General features: G+C 39.2%; 2 protein-coding genes across 11 annotated transcripts in view; one reads left to right on the top strand and one right to left on the bottom strand.

Moving 5' to 3' along the window:
- The window catches only part of adgrl3.1 (adhesion G protein-coupled receptor L3.1), a 91,260-nt gene extending 85,943 nt beyond the window's left edge, over positions 1-5,317 (bottom strand). For all 6 annotated transcript variants that reach the window (XM_043243510.1, XM_043243486.1, XM_043243505.1 and 3 more), the window contains exon 1: positions 4,848-5,317. The gene's annotated coding sequence lies outside the window, so the exon portion shown is untranslated. The remainder of the gene's footprint in view (positions 1-4,847) is intronic.
- Positions 5,318-6,662: 1,345 nt separating this feature from the next.
- The window catches only part of si:dkey-92j12.5 (multiple PDZ domain protein), a 37,887-nt gene continuing 29,516 nt past the window's right edge, over positions 6,663-15,033 (top strand). For 3 of the 5 annotated variants that reach the window (XM_043243405.1, XM_043243427.1, XM_043243434.1), the window contains exons 1-8: positions 6,663-6,824; positions 8,048-8,100; positions 8,210-8,379; positions 12,522-12,722; positions 12,825-12,961; positions 13,083-13,296; positions 14,587-14,709; positions 14,837-15,028. In XM_043243405.1, the coding sequence (XP_043099340.1) occupies positions 8,094-8,100; positions 8,210-8,379; positions 12,522-12,722; positions 12,825-12,961; positions 13,083-13,296; positions 14,587-14,709; positions 14,837-15,028 (1,044 nt within the window). In that variant the 5' untranslated portion in view covers positions 6,663-6,824; positions 8,048-8,093. Of the gene's footprint in view, positions 6,825-7,506; positions 7,535-7,793; positions 7,898-8,047; positions 8,101-8,209; positions 8,380-12,521; positions 12,723-12,824; positions 12,962-13,082; positions 13,297-14,586; positions 14,710-14,836; positions 15,029-15,033 lie in introns of those variants that run through there. The other 2 variants (XM_043243419.1, XM_043243410.1) reach the window with 2 other exon arrangements.

Consider the following 15,033-nt stretch of genomic DNA (forward strand, 5'->3'; position numbering starts at 1 on the left):
GAGACTCGCATGTAAAACAGTTGTAGAAATGCTCGGTACTTTTGATTCATAGCGCAGTTAACTCATCTTTTGCTGTCAAGGTCGTGGGTTCGATTCCCACAGATGTGCAAACTGATAAATCACGTGCTAAATATTTCGACGTAACGAAATGTAAATGCATTAAAGTCTAGCTTTTGCTGTTAGTTGCCTGCAAAATGACACATCTGTGGTCTCTTAAGCTGTGGGCAAGGGCATAAAGCATGAGTCATTTCTCACAACGGTTTCACTGTGCAAAACGACAATGCATTAAAGGAAGCATGATGATAATGAGCATATTTTACAGGCAAATTTTCCATTCATGCAAATCTGTGCCACAACAATCCCACAGGTGTGCCTCTCTACTACATCTCTATATAACTTTACTGACTCCAGCTCGCGTAACTTTATCAGGTGCTAATTAAAGACTAATAAGTTGCTTATTAGCTGGAATAAGTGTCTGATTAAGTCACAATTAGAGTGGTCAGCATTGGTTAAATACAAACAAACGGCAATTCATGTGACGCAATTCACGTTTTTAATCGCTAATGGGTTCGAAAATGTGTCACACAATAGGATTCTAACAATGCCGTGGAATAACATGGCTGCGTTTGTCTTGCCGTGCTGTTAGCGTTCATGCAATCGTGGGACGCCATCACAGTGACAAAGCCGTGTTTGATGACATCACCATCCCACTTTAGCTTGAAGCATTTGACATCACACGCCGTGACTCATAGCATGCTCTGAACATGTCAGCATGCACACGTGAAAGACCTCACGCATCACACAGTCGTACATAGGCATGCGCAAAGCAGCATATTTTCAAAACCCAGCTCGTCGGTGGATTTTCTGAACAACAAAACAAAACATATAATTATGGGTCCACAAGACTGATCAAACGCATTTCTTAGAGCTCACACGGGATGTGTTTTTGTGTTCCAATACAGCTTTGCACAGCTGAACGGAAAAGAAATCAAGTATTTTTTTTTTTTTTTTTTTAAAGTCGGGCTGTTTTTCATTTGACACGGTGTCTTGAAAACGGCGCGGCCGGTGTTGCAGATCAGTTCATTCTCACGATGTGGTTCTTTTTAGTGAATCGTACAGCAGCACCAGTAGTCTTAAGCAAATTATTTTAGTGAATCAAAAAAAGAAACGCACACACACATATCTGATTAAGCCCAGAACCACAAACTCCTCAAATTAGTTGGTTATTTTTAATGAATTAAACATACCCAACTTACAGCTGAAAAAGCTATGCAGTTAATAACTGGTTGTGTAGGTTATTATTTTAGCATTCAATACGTAGTGCTTAATAGGATAATTATTAGGTTGCATTAATAATGCCTTTAAAAAGACTGTTAAATGCTATTCAAATATGTATCAACAGACCTTTTTTAGGTATACAAGCTATAAAGAATTCTCAATGGAACCAATTAAAACAATAATGAAACCAAAGCCAGAATATTTAAATTAGATTTCCAACAACTTGCTAGTTGAACCACTCTTTAAAACATTAAAAAATACTACAACACACAAATACTTTTCCACTTTTTCTGGCACATACTTGTGACACTTAACCGCAATAATTCTCTCATCCCACTAAAAACCTTTTAACCTTGCAAATGGAGGAAAATAAAAGCATAAACACACTTGCACACATGGGATCATTGCTCTCAATTTCCTGGTGGGACTGAAATAATCAAAGTCCTTCAGAAATCCATTCCAAATCCCATCGTCATTGTTTGGTGACCTCCTTATTCAATTAGATTCTAACACACACACACACACACACACACTTCCTACTTTTAAACATGGCCTGTACATACTCGGCAGCTCTCAGTTCTTGCCCTGAGTGTGTATAAAATTGGATGAATTTATAAGTGAAAGGGAGAGAAAGAGAGAAAGAGATTGAGATGAGGAAGCTGTATTATTCATGTGAATCACTATTTTAGTTTGAAGGACATTCAAAGAATGAGAAGAGGAGCATTTGCTAGAAGACCGCTGCAAACACATGCTCTCGGTGTGCTTTGAGCAGCTGCCACACGTCTAATCATGTATTGTTCTACAGCACTATGATAAACTGGATTATATTTGTTTATATTTAAACGGCTGCGAACGCACACATGGACTTTCTTTCGCAGATATATGACATCAGGACACAGTCACAAAACACTGTTTGTATATTCATGCAATCAAACCCATAATACAAAGAGAGAGGCAATCCCGCATGCTGTGCTTGTCGCCCTTTGATGATGAAAGCATCTGTCGGAGCATGTGTCCCACAGGCCTCTGTTTGATAATGAACTAGTGTTGCAAATTACACACTGACCCATGCTGTGACATTCAAGACATACCAACAAACATAAACCCTAAACTATTTTATGTTTTTGAGTGTTAATGTTACGAATTGTCTAGTTTTTTAATGTATAGCAATTTAGTCTCTGGTGTTTTTGCATCCCAGTATGAGCATCTTTCAAAATAAGGATATTCTCTAACAGTGTTGGTTACCGCTGACTTCCGTTATACGGACAAAAGCAATTAAAATAAAAAAGATTTTCTTAAAATATCTTCTTTAATGTTTACTCAAGAAACATAAAAGTCATTCGGAGTGACATGAGGGCGAGCGAATAATGACAGGATGTTTATTTTTGAGTCAACTATTCTTTTAAAAATGCCCTTGTTTTTGTGAAGGTTATGAAAACATTAACAGAACGTCATAGAAGAACCAGTTCTGATTGCACAAAGAACCATTTTCAGTCTTTTTACCTTTTTATAACCTGAAGAACGTTCTTTCGTCGCAAAGAAGCTTTTTTTTTTAAAAAAATAATGTTTTTGCAGATGTTAAATGTTCTTCATGGAACCATTTAGACATAAAAGGTTGTTCTATGAGATCGCGAAACAACTTCCTTTTTAAGGGTGCAGGGTGGATGGCCAGTGTTCTAAATATCATCATATTCGCTTATGTGGTAATGTTAGTGGTGCAGAAATTACACACTTTAGCTTGAAGACACTTAGACTGGAAATACAAAACACCCCCATCAAGGCAAGCAGAGCAAACCAAAAAACCCAATCAGAAAAACGCAGCTCCACCCTGCGTGTGAACTCTCTACGAAATTCGGCACACCACCCACTGACAAAACAAAAGAACACAGGGAACGTCTTGAGAGAAAACAGAATCTCGAACAAACCTAAAATGGTCTAATTTATACAAAGAAGACCGCGAGTGCCGACACATAATTCATAATCGATCTTTCACTTAACTGTCATGGGCCAAGTTTTCTTAACCGACCTGTTATCTTGCCTTTAATGCCATACGCTATCAAATATCCTTTCTTGTAAGAAACCGTTAACTACGAGAGGTAAACTGCAAGTGTCGTTACATAATTGAGCAAAATGCAGCAAAATCAAATCTTAAAGGAACTGTTCTCCTTAAAAAAAGGAAAATTCTGTCAGCGTTTACTCACTGTCATGTTGTTCCAAAACTTTCTATCTCCTGAGCGTCACAAAATGAGATGTCGTGCACAATATAAAGGACTGACAGCTTCAGTCACCATTCACTTTCATCGCATCTTTTTTCCATAAAATGAAAGAGAACTGCGACTGTCATCCAGCCTAACAACTCCTTTGGTGTATCGCCGAAGAAAGAACATCATACGGATTTGAAATGGCATGAGGGTGAGTAAATAATGACAGTCTTTTTTTTTTTTTTTTTTTTTTGCTAAATGTAGATTCGGAGCAGAAACGTACTTCTGCCTGCCTATAACAAATCCTCTGATTAAAAAAATAGAAGACCTAATAATAACTCTAAGTTTATGAGTTTGACTGCAGAACACCAAGCCTGGGATTAAATCTCTATTTTTATATCATAAAGCAATAATACATGAAGCATACGGAATGTGCAAAATCCTCACACCGAATCCGATGCAAAAAATGAGGTGTTTCTTCACGGTGTGAGGCTGGCCTGGGTGAATATGCCTGTAAAGTAATTTTTCAGTTCTTCTGTCTGCCTACTTCTTTTCAAAATGGGTCGTTCTCGTGAGATAAACAGTCACTTCAGGTCTACAAATGAGTTGACTCAAGTTATTATTTACGCGCTCGTCATTGACAAATGACAAGCAATCTTGTTATAAGGTACATATGATGATCCACAGTGTCCTGCAATTTTCAGGACATGAGTGTGACAAGAACAGCAGATGTGTCTTTATTACTCAATGAATCAAGGTCATATGATCTCTGTGCAGATCTGACGGCGTTTAGTTGCATGACTCGCCGTTGATGTTTCCAGTGCCTGTGTTGAAGATGCTCTGCTCTTTCTCTTCTCTGTTCTCTCATACCAACGCATCTGCTGTTTACACACAAACGCACGCATGCATTTATACACAGAGAAAGCTCAAAGTCGAGCGAGGCGTTGACAGCCTTCTCCTTATGCGAAGGCTTGGAGGGACGCTGTGAAAATAGGCCGTCGATATAACGTTGCTCGCGACACGCTGCCGCCGTCCTGCCTGCGATAAACACATTAAAGCTATCGTTTCGTTACGTCAAGAGCCGAAGGCAGCGACTTGGACACTCAAACACGCGCGCGCGCGCACCGACGCCCATTAAAACACCACGCACGACACACGGCAAAAAGCATCCTGTGTCCAAAGCCCCTCGCACACAAACACACACACACACACGCACGCACGACATAATTCAGCTGTAGGATACGGAGAGTTCGAGCAGCGTTGCTACACTAACAGCATCTCGCAGCCACTGCCATTCAACCGTCCATCGGTTATTGATTTATTGGCCCTTAAGAAATAACGTCACCTCGTTTAAAAGCATTGACTCACCGCATCTTACAAAGCGCTGGAAGAATAGTCAGCTCCGGACGTGTTCGACAGCATCGGGCTGTGTGATCTTAATTCCCGTGACAGTGCGTCCGTGTGTGAATAAAACACGCAGATGATGTTTTGATCTTCGGTCGCCAGATGCGCCTTTGCGAGGCTCGAAGCCTCCCGAAGAAGCGCGGAGAGGAGCAGGATATATCGAGTATCCCTTGTCCCCCCAAACCCAACGGATCTATGGTGGACACGGGGGATATCAGAGCCCTGTGTTGTATCCCGATCAGTTTTTTTTTTTTTCTGGAATGAGAGGAAAATGCGCAGAGCGTCTCCAGCGATGGCACAGTCCGCGAGATCAGAGCCAGTCCATCGCTAGATCGTCCGCGCGAACCGACAGCTAGGGGACGAGCGCCGAGAGAAAATGACAAGCCAATTTGGAAGCAAAGTGATGCTTGATTCAAGGATGGAGGGTGGGAGGGAAAGAGAAAGAAAGGGAGGATAAGAGAGGGGCGGTGAATGTGGAGCTGGGAGAACTTGAGCACGCTCTGGTGGTCGAGAGCGCGCACAGCAGTGAAGGGTCGACCTTCTGTCACCCGCGGGGTCACTCGGAGAGAGGGTGCGCTGCCTGACTCTCACTTTTTGCTTTAAGCTTTTAAAACCGTAGCAGCACGAGTTTGCGTACTAAACTCAAACGCCGCACCAAACTAATATTAAAAACCGTTGAGATCCAGAAACGTCTCAGTGCCGTACAAAAGAAGGTTTAGGTGTCAAGACTGTAGCTAGGGCACTAACAATGCATTTAAAAGATTAAAAGAAATATAACGATAGCTCTGCACATCTCCAGTTTTTAATGATCAGTTTAATGTAGGCTAATCATAGGAAAAGGGCTGAGATTTTAATACTGTTCACTGTTAAACTTAACAAAACATAAGATAAAGACAATCTCCTTACCTCTAAAACCTCCTAATCACTAAAGTTGGGAGATTATTAATTAATTAATTAATTAATATATATATATACTTGTATGTTGAAATAAGACAATAATACACACACCTACAATGGTTGCCATGATTTTGCAAAGTAAGGCCGGTTCCTGGATCACCATAATTGGCCAAAACATAAACATAACCCAGTTCCTACCCCTAAACGTAGCCCTGTACCCATAATTTATCCTTTAAATCAGAGGGGGAAAAAGAAAGTGCCTAAATATAAGTGTCTTTAGGTCTTAAATAAGTTTCTAATGCATTCATTCAATGCAGTATATATATATATATATGTGTGTGTGTATATATATATATATATATATATGTGTGTGTGTGTGTGTGTGTGTGTGTGTGTGTGTGTGTGTGTGTGTGTGTGTGTGTCAGAATTACGTGTAAACAGATGGGAAAATTTTTAACAATATTTTTAAGCATTACAAATGTATTTCTGCGTCACAATAAATGAATGAGGTGCTATAACCTACTCGGTGTTTGATTGTTAAAAGTGTTCATTATGTTAGATATATCCGCTATGCGAGAGACACAGAAGTAGTTTTTTTTTATGTAATTGCCCTGCAGTTATTTAACTCTATTCATATTGACGTGCTTCCAACGGTGTTACTATCTTAATAGGGAAATATTGCATAATAAAAAATATTACACTGGCAAATTATAATTTGCGGACAAACGCTAATTTAAACGTCTCTCATGAGCACCAGTAATAAGAGCTGATGTTTTTGTTATTTCATTAAACGAGGGGGGAGAGGCCTGAACATCCATTTACATTAAACTCATGAGCATCAAAGGCGCATCGCGGACATGCGCGGTGACAGCTAGTTATCACTCTCACGCGAAGCCCAGGCAGTCTAAATAATGTGGACTGTCTCTGATGCGACTTCCGACATTTGAAAATGTTTCAAATTGACCCCCGGCTTTTAATCATCCGACGAGGCGTCCTCGAAAGGCAGTTTATCAGGAGCTGCGGGGGAAACCTGTTGATCTGAAGGTAAATGCGGGCTGAGCATTCAGCGTTTATTGATCTTTACGAACAGAGACTGATAGACAACCGATAAAACATCGCAGCTGTCAGTTACACCTGACCCATAGCGGGCTGATTTTATCCATCGAATTTGTTTTTATTAAAGTGCTATTGTTATCCGTATCTTAATGCTCTTAATAATGGATAACTTACGCGTTTGTAGCTGGACGATAAATATTGATCATCTAGTGTTTTCATCTATTTTGTCCGACATCAGGTTGATGTAGTGGCTCACAACTATTTTAAAGACGTTATTTAAAAAAACATTAAGGGTTTTTGTGTGATGCAGCCTGTCTATAGCCTAATAACTTGATAAATAATGACAGTGTAGTTTTTCTATGAACCGTTCGATGCAGACAGCGACAGAGCATCTGTTGCTATGGTTACCCCCATTTTTTAGCTCACTAACTTGCAAAAGAACTTTTTAACCTGCTTTGATCTCTTATGGTCCCGCACTCTATGTTACACCGAATATAGGCTAGACCTCATCATCTATCATAAGGTTTTGCCGAAGGCCCCCTGGTTTCTGCTAGCCTATTTACATATTTCTTTTCATATTTACACATCTATCAGCTTCTCTGTGATTGGCCCGTTTATAACCCTCCTGCTTTGTTTTCCCTTAGTTACTATTGTAGTCCACAACACCGGCCACCACCAGGCGCTTACAGCCCTATCAGGTAGGTTGTAAGGACATCTGTCCCGGGTAATTACCGTCGTTCACAGTTTAAGTCCGTTTACAGCTGCTAAGCCTCCCCGGTAAGCGCATTACCGGAGCAGCGCGGCGCAAACACGAGCGCTCGCGCAGTAGACGATGAGCGCGTGCGGGTCGCGAGAACCTCCCGTAGAGGCGCGAGACTCCAACCCAGATTACATCAGCACGAATAACAGATTACAGCAGGCGTTATCAGTGCGATCGGAAGTGATATGAAGTGAACCGTCACTGCAATTCATAAAGCCTGTCGTCGGTTAGAGGTAGACGCCGAGGGTTGCCAAATTGCGTCACTCTCACTTCACGCCAAACGTCACAGTTGCCGACCCAGGTAAGGACTGTCAGGTGTGCATGCCAGGCAGTGATTAAGACGCCACAATCCACGCAAATCCTTTCGAGCAGGGTGTGAAAGAGACAAATCCGTTTGTATTTTGAATGTGTTTAACGTTATGTCTGAACGTTGTGTCTTCTGTCTTTGCAGATGTCAAAAAGAGAGTGGCGGTAAAACAGCGCTCAGAGAGTTGAGAATGATGGGTACGTATGAAACTATGCCACAATATATTTTTTTTTAGCCTTGATTAGCTCTCATGCGGGTTATGAGAGGATGCCGTTGCATTTTGCATTCATTTCTATGTGTGTGTAGATACAAAGCGTGCTCTGCTGGCCGTGGAGCGGCTCCAGCAGAGGCTGAAGAAGAAGGGAGAGCTGCCTGCTGAGGAAAAACTCAGTCTGCTCAAGAGTGTCTTACAGAGCCCCCTGTTTCACCAGATACTCAACATGCAAGAGAACGGACAGCAGTGTGAGCAACTGCAGGTCAGAGATCATCATCATCATCATCATCACAAAACAAACAAAAACAAACATACATTAAACACTAAAAGATGTCAAAATATTCAACAGTGGGTTTTACCATCACATAATGTGTGTTTTAATAAATGCATTCAATTCAGTTCAGTAAATAGATGCCTCATTATCATATTATGCAAAGTAAAAATAGTTGGCTGATAGTATTTGTATACAATATACAGCATGATTCTGTCATTAACATCATAAACTGCATAAAGTGCATTTAACAAAATTCTATTTTATGCTGATATCCAGCGCAACCGCTATACCTGAATGAGAAATTTACATGCAAGTATATTTTATAAGGCCTTTATACACCCAGGGAGCATCATTTCAGATATTCCCTGATGTGAACAGTGCTTTGATTCACCTCTTACGTCATCTCTGGCTCAGGGTGTATTGTTAGTTAAAATAAAACATGATACGTGTTTCTTAGAGGAATATTTCACATCACGCCCATAGCGACAACAGTTTTGGCATGATGTTGTCCGTCTTCGCGTTAAAAAAGAAAAATATGTTAAGTGATGCACTTAAAATGAAAGTGAATGGTGCCAGTCCAATAGCTTTAATGTGCTCGCTGTTTCAATGGTAAAGCGACAGGACGTAACCAATTTGCACGCTAACATGATTTTAGTGTATAGTTCAAATATAAACAGCAGAGAAACTAAAATTATTAGAAATTTCCTGAATTAAGGTCACTTCCAAAATAAACATTTTGATTGAACAAAGCGGCCTGTTTGCGTGTTAAAGTTTGAAACATTTAGAAAAAGTCAAACCTGAATAAGCTGAAAAATCTACGTCTAAATCTTTTGTCTTCTGCTTTCTGGTTTGTATTTCAACAGCGTGAAGTTAAGACCTTGAATGAACCACTCATTTTAAAATCTTCCCAGTCTAGTGCCATTTGTTACGACATTGGCTTAAAACATCACACGATAACTCTACAGATAATCACGCTTTGACAGAGCGTTTTACAGAGCTAGTGTAAAGACATTCAAAGATGTTTGAAGACATCATTCTAAAGATGGCTGCGTGCTTGATTCTCTGGCGTATAAGGTCCTCCAAAAATAGCCCCTGTTTACCTCCATTTTAAGTGTTCAATTCTAACTGTGATTTTTTTTTCTAACCGTGAGGGGAAAAGTTGACTTTTTATGTAGTAAAAATTTTCTTTAAGTCATAAATGCTGTAGACCGTAGAGTCTGGCATTGGATATTGCCCTGGATATTCCATTAAAAATAGTTGAATGCATTGAACTTCACTTTGAGCTTATATATGACATTTGACTTTTACTGTGCTTAGTTTAAAAACACAGTGACACTGGACTACATTTCCAGAGCATAAAGAGGTCAGAGAAGCCCAGCAGATATGAGTGGGAGGTGTGAGAGGTTGTTCAAGGATACTAGGTTAAAGAGTCTCAAAGGTGGTCTGGGTTCACAGTATGAGCTATGTGTGTGTGTGTGTCTGTGTGTGTGTGTGTGTGTGTGTGTGTGTGTGTGTGTGTGTGTGTGTCTGTGTGTTATGGTGCAGAGGAATGACGGGAAATGATCTCTTGAAAAAGGCCTGTGTTATCCCAAGCTTTCAAAAACGAGCGGCTCAGGTAATTCAGCTCCTCGGATATCATCATAAAAATAGACTAAATTTACTTGGCACAAGCGCAATTGATTGCGTTAGAATCTTCTAGCAGGCCGAAATGAGAAGAGCAGCAGAGGCCAGATGAGCAGAACTGGCTGTTTGTCGTGAAAAAAAAGCAGGCTTATGGGTTCACTAATATGCCACGAGATGTAGCTACTTCAGCAAATCTACGTATCAGATAATCCTGGTGCTCATTGTGCATCGGTCAGACCACTTGCCGTGGATAATCATAAGCATAAGTTGTTTATATGAGTCATTCTTTAATCGAGCTTATCACTTCCTGTCTGCATTCTGTGATGTAATATGTTTGTTTTTCCAACCCGTGTTTGGAAGCAAATGTAATAAGATCTTTACATATAAGAGAAAATAGCTGATCGCATTGGTTATACTTCAAGCACTTATTTTAATTATAGGTTTTAATGAGCAGGAATAAAAACAGAATTGCCAGCTGTGCTTTTTGCCTGCTGTTGAGGCATATGGTCAGTCATGATAGACCTCTTTCTGAAATAGTTTTAGAGACTTTTTGGTTGCAAGACAATTCATTCTTTTAAGAACTGAGTAAGAGCTAGTAATGTCTTTTAGCATTCATATTATAATAATGCTTAGATTCATAAATAGAATTTATAATATTTGAAGCAACAGTTATTCACAAGATTAAAATTATTTTTTAAAACAATACGCAATGGTTTCAGATGAGCTTTCTAAATCCAAATGTAGACGTGTATTCTTTGATTATTTGTAAGAGGAAGTCTGCTTGTGTACCGTAGATCCTCGGTAAGTGCTTATGTGTATCATGTGTGTGGTGTATTTAAAGAGACGATTCTATGAAAACAGCAGCAAAGACCAAGCTGAGGTTGTATAAGCTACTTACCTGAGCTGACCAATTAATCTGTGCTGAATAGAGAGAGAGGCCGGGGTCAACAAGTCACACACACGTTTCTGTCGTGGTGAGGACTTTCCTTTGACTTTCCAATGGGATTTTTAAACTGAGCGAATGATTATATATATATACATCTAAACTTGACCTTTGAAAAAACATTTTTATATTTGAATTACCATGCTCAAGTCTGCTGCACTAACACTCCGAAGTCAGTTAAAGCTTAAACACTGTAACCGAGTAAAAGAGCTACAAAAAGGACTATATTTTAAAATCGATTTTAGCGATGGCCCTGGCTTGTACCCTCCTAAATATTTGTGCACTGCACCAATAAACCTGAAATGCTGAAATATAACCCCTCGTTTCAGCTAAATACACTCACGCGTTTGACCAAGTTGGCTGAATTATAACAATGAGCTAATGCTTTGCCCGACAGACTTCAATCATTTAGGCTTTTATTGCAATGTTCACATTTACACTTGTTTTTATTTTAGGAGAGACCATTATGTGAATAACCGAGCTGTTAGCAGCATGAAACAAATCCAAACACTGCACTTTCTTTCTCACGTTCTCCTGTTAGTTGTTCGTCCTTGTATTTTGTTTTTGTTTAGAAAATCTCTTACGCTCAATAGGGCTTCATTTGTCTTATTAGAAGTCAAAAAAACAAAGAACAGCATTCATTTGAAGTAGAAATCTTTCGTTATACTATAAATATATACTATAAATTATATAAATATATACTATAAAAACTATAAATATCTTTTGTATAACTTTAGATCTGTTTTACTGACCTCATTTGTTTTAGTGGCATTGTATCCTTTCATATTTTATCACTTTGCGTCAGCCGCACCACACATATACATTTTCTGTTTATTTATGCTCTGATCTGAACGAAAACACAGAACAAAGTATGAAGTTTGCGTCGTTTTGGACACTTTCCAAAATGGTGGTACAGTACAGAAACGAAGGAGGCGAATTATTGAATAAAGTCGTTATTTTTTTTTTCTTGGCATAGTAAAATTCAGATTGAACCACTGATGGCAGACTATTTTGACTATGTCTTTCAAACTTTTCTGGGCCCTGTCTGGACGGTCGCAAGCCTCCCGGTTTTCATACAAAATATCTTAAATTGTGATCCGAAGATGAGCAAAGATTTTACAGGTTTGGAACAACATGGGGGTACGTAATTAAAGACAAAATGTTGATTTGGGGGTGGAGTAACCCTTTAAGACATGCTTTCTTTGGGTGTTAAATAATGGCACAGATATCAGTAATTTCATATGCGCAAACGCTAATAGATCATCAATTTTAATACTCTCCTCCCATAAATTTTACATGTGAAAGGGAAACTACAAATATTCTACATGTTCAGTAAGGCCAGGCAGAAAAAGAACTGTCTATGCCTTTTAGTGCCAATCTTTTACTGTGTCTTTAGTAAACTGTTAGTAAATCTGTCCCAAAAACTAAAGTGCCCAAGGTTCAGTGAAGGTAAACACCATATTATCCATGTAATAAATCTTGTCTTAACATCCCAACATCCCAGTAAAGCCTTACAATAGGCTAGTGCAACTGAGCTATATTACTCTAAATGTGTGTTGTACAGGTCTCCCCCCGACCTCCTGCTTCTCAGTCTATGAGTGATGATGCAGATGGTGTGAGCACGTCCCACCACGCGTGCAATCTGAGATACAGAGACTCCTACCTCTCAGCCCAGCGGCGCAATGACCGATGTCGATACTTCAATCATGTGACTTTTGCCCCTTTCATCACAGAGGACATTTCACTGCTGCAGTCCATGGCCCAGGTAACACCTTAACTTCTTAACACATTAACAAAAACCTTTAAATGAACTGAGATGCATGTCACACGTTCAGAGCTACTACGATTCCATTTATGGCTCTTTCAGGGACGGACTGTGCTTAGTTTTGACCTGGAGAAGGGTGAAAGTGCTTTAGGCATCAGCATTATTGGTCTGGAGACTGAAAGCATTGGAGGTCACGGTATCTTCATACAGAAGATTGAGCCTGATTCTGTAGCGTGCAGGTATAAACTGACAGGGATGCGAGTACAGAATAATAAAAACTTAACTGATTAGAAGTGCATTGTTCTGGACGGGGACGTAGATTGATTCGAAACCATTCATTGCTCTATTCTTCTGTCTTAGTGACGGACGTCTGCATGAGGGCGATCAGATTCTAGCAGTGAATGGAAAGCTGTTTGAATCCTCTGTAACACAGGAACAAGCTGTCCAGGTCCTTCAGGAAGCTGCTCCTGTGGTAACCGTAATTATAGCCAGAGAGCCAACCCCATCATTCAGCGCCCCACAGACGAGCCACACTCTTCCCAAAAATCTCTCTGGCCTTAATCGTCGATTTAGTGTAAGTCTACTTAAAAACTTTGTTTCTGTATTTATTACACCTCTTAAATTTTCCCAAATATACTTAACATAATGTGTGAAATGGCCTTAAGAGATTTTAAACGCGCCCCTGATGTGTCTTAGAGCTGCCTCATACTTTGCTTCATATTTTATACTCTAATGCCGTATAGCTGGCCCGTTTTACTATGCAGCTTATCTGTTATTGATCCACAGTAATTTGATTACATTACCACAAGTGCAGTACATCTAACATTTTAAATGTTATACATTAGCTTTTTATGTGAGGTTTGTTGTTTGTTGTGAAAGCAGAGTAAGGGAAAGCAGATGGTCTGCCGGTAATGGTGGAAATAAAAATGAATCTACTTCTGTTAGCAAGATTATTATAACACACTCCTGTTCAAAGGATTGGGTATTGGTTAAATCTAGGAATGTTTTTGAAAGAAGCATCTTATGTTTAATGTAAATACAGCCATTATTCCGATCTTCAGTGTCACGCTATGCTTCTTTTTTGGATATAGAATCATTTTGTAACAATGTGACAAAGTCTTTACTGTCACTTTTGATCTAATTAATGTATTAAGAGCTAGGATTTTAAAGATCTTGGAAAATATTTTATTTTTGCGGAAAACAATTAAATTTATTGGGTAATATGGTGTTTACGGATCATTGCACACTCAAGTCAGTATCGACTGTAATAATGCTATATTATATATAGTATTAAATATAGAAATATAGAACACTTAATAGATAAAAACAAAAAGTAAAATAATTAAAAAAGCAAGGAATATAATATTTAAAAATGCAATAATATATATATATATATAAATACAATAAAATATAAATATATATATAAAATACAATAAAAATGCAAAAGTAACAGCTATTCAAATGACATTTCTAATGCTATTCTTTTGAACTTTCTGTCCTTCTATGCTTTAAAACATCTAATATTTTGTTTCATGAAATATTGGTTTATTTTTAAATTCAGCTTATTAAAAATCAATAAAACGCTGTTATTGGCAGGTGTCACCTTGACAACCTGTCCGATAAAGTGTGACATTCCCTGTTAATGTGTCACAAGGTCAACAAGTTTCAAGTTAATTGTATTTGTATTCAATAATTCAATCGATTCTGTAGCTACAACCAATCAATTTGCTCACACAGAAAATTATTTTTTGAAAAATATACCTACCCTGAGAAATATTAACTGGAGTAAGCATGATAACTAGCGCCAGTCTTTCTTGTATTATTATTATTAGGCTTTTTCCACTCATTTCGTTTGATTCCACAGCCTCGACAAATTCATCATATAGATCTGCAGAATGACGGACCGGGTCTAGGCTTTGGCATCATTGGAGGGAGGAGCACTGGCACCATGGTTAAAACCATCCTACCTAAAGGTGTAGCTGGAAAGGTATTAGAAAAACTTCCACTGATTCACGTACACCATTATTTAAACGATTCTGTTTGTTCATTGTGCAAACTAAATGAAAAAGAGTGACAAATGCCTTGACACTGTGGATGTGTGTTTGTGCACACAGGATGGGAGATTGCGCAGTGGCGATCTTCTCCTCAGAATTGGAGATGTGGACGTGTCCTCCATGGGCAGTGATGAAGTGGCACGGGAGCTCCGTCTCGCTGGTTCCTATGTGAGACTTATCATTGCCAGGGAAACCACTGATGGTGACCTCTCACCTTCCATCGCCCAGCAACAGTACACTCAAAAGAAACAGGTGCA

Source organism: Puntigrus tetrazona, chromosome 1 (assembly GCF_018831695.1).
Source record: "Puntigrus tetrazona isolate hp1 chromosome 1, ASM1883169v1, whole genome shotgun sequence".
Classification (NCBI taxonomy): Eukaryota; Metazoa; Chordata; class Actinopteri; order Cypriniformes; family Cyprinidae; genus Puntigrus; species Puntigrus tetrazona.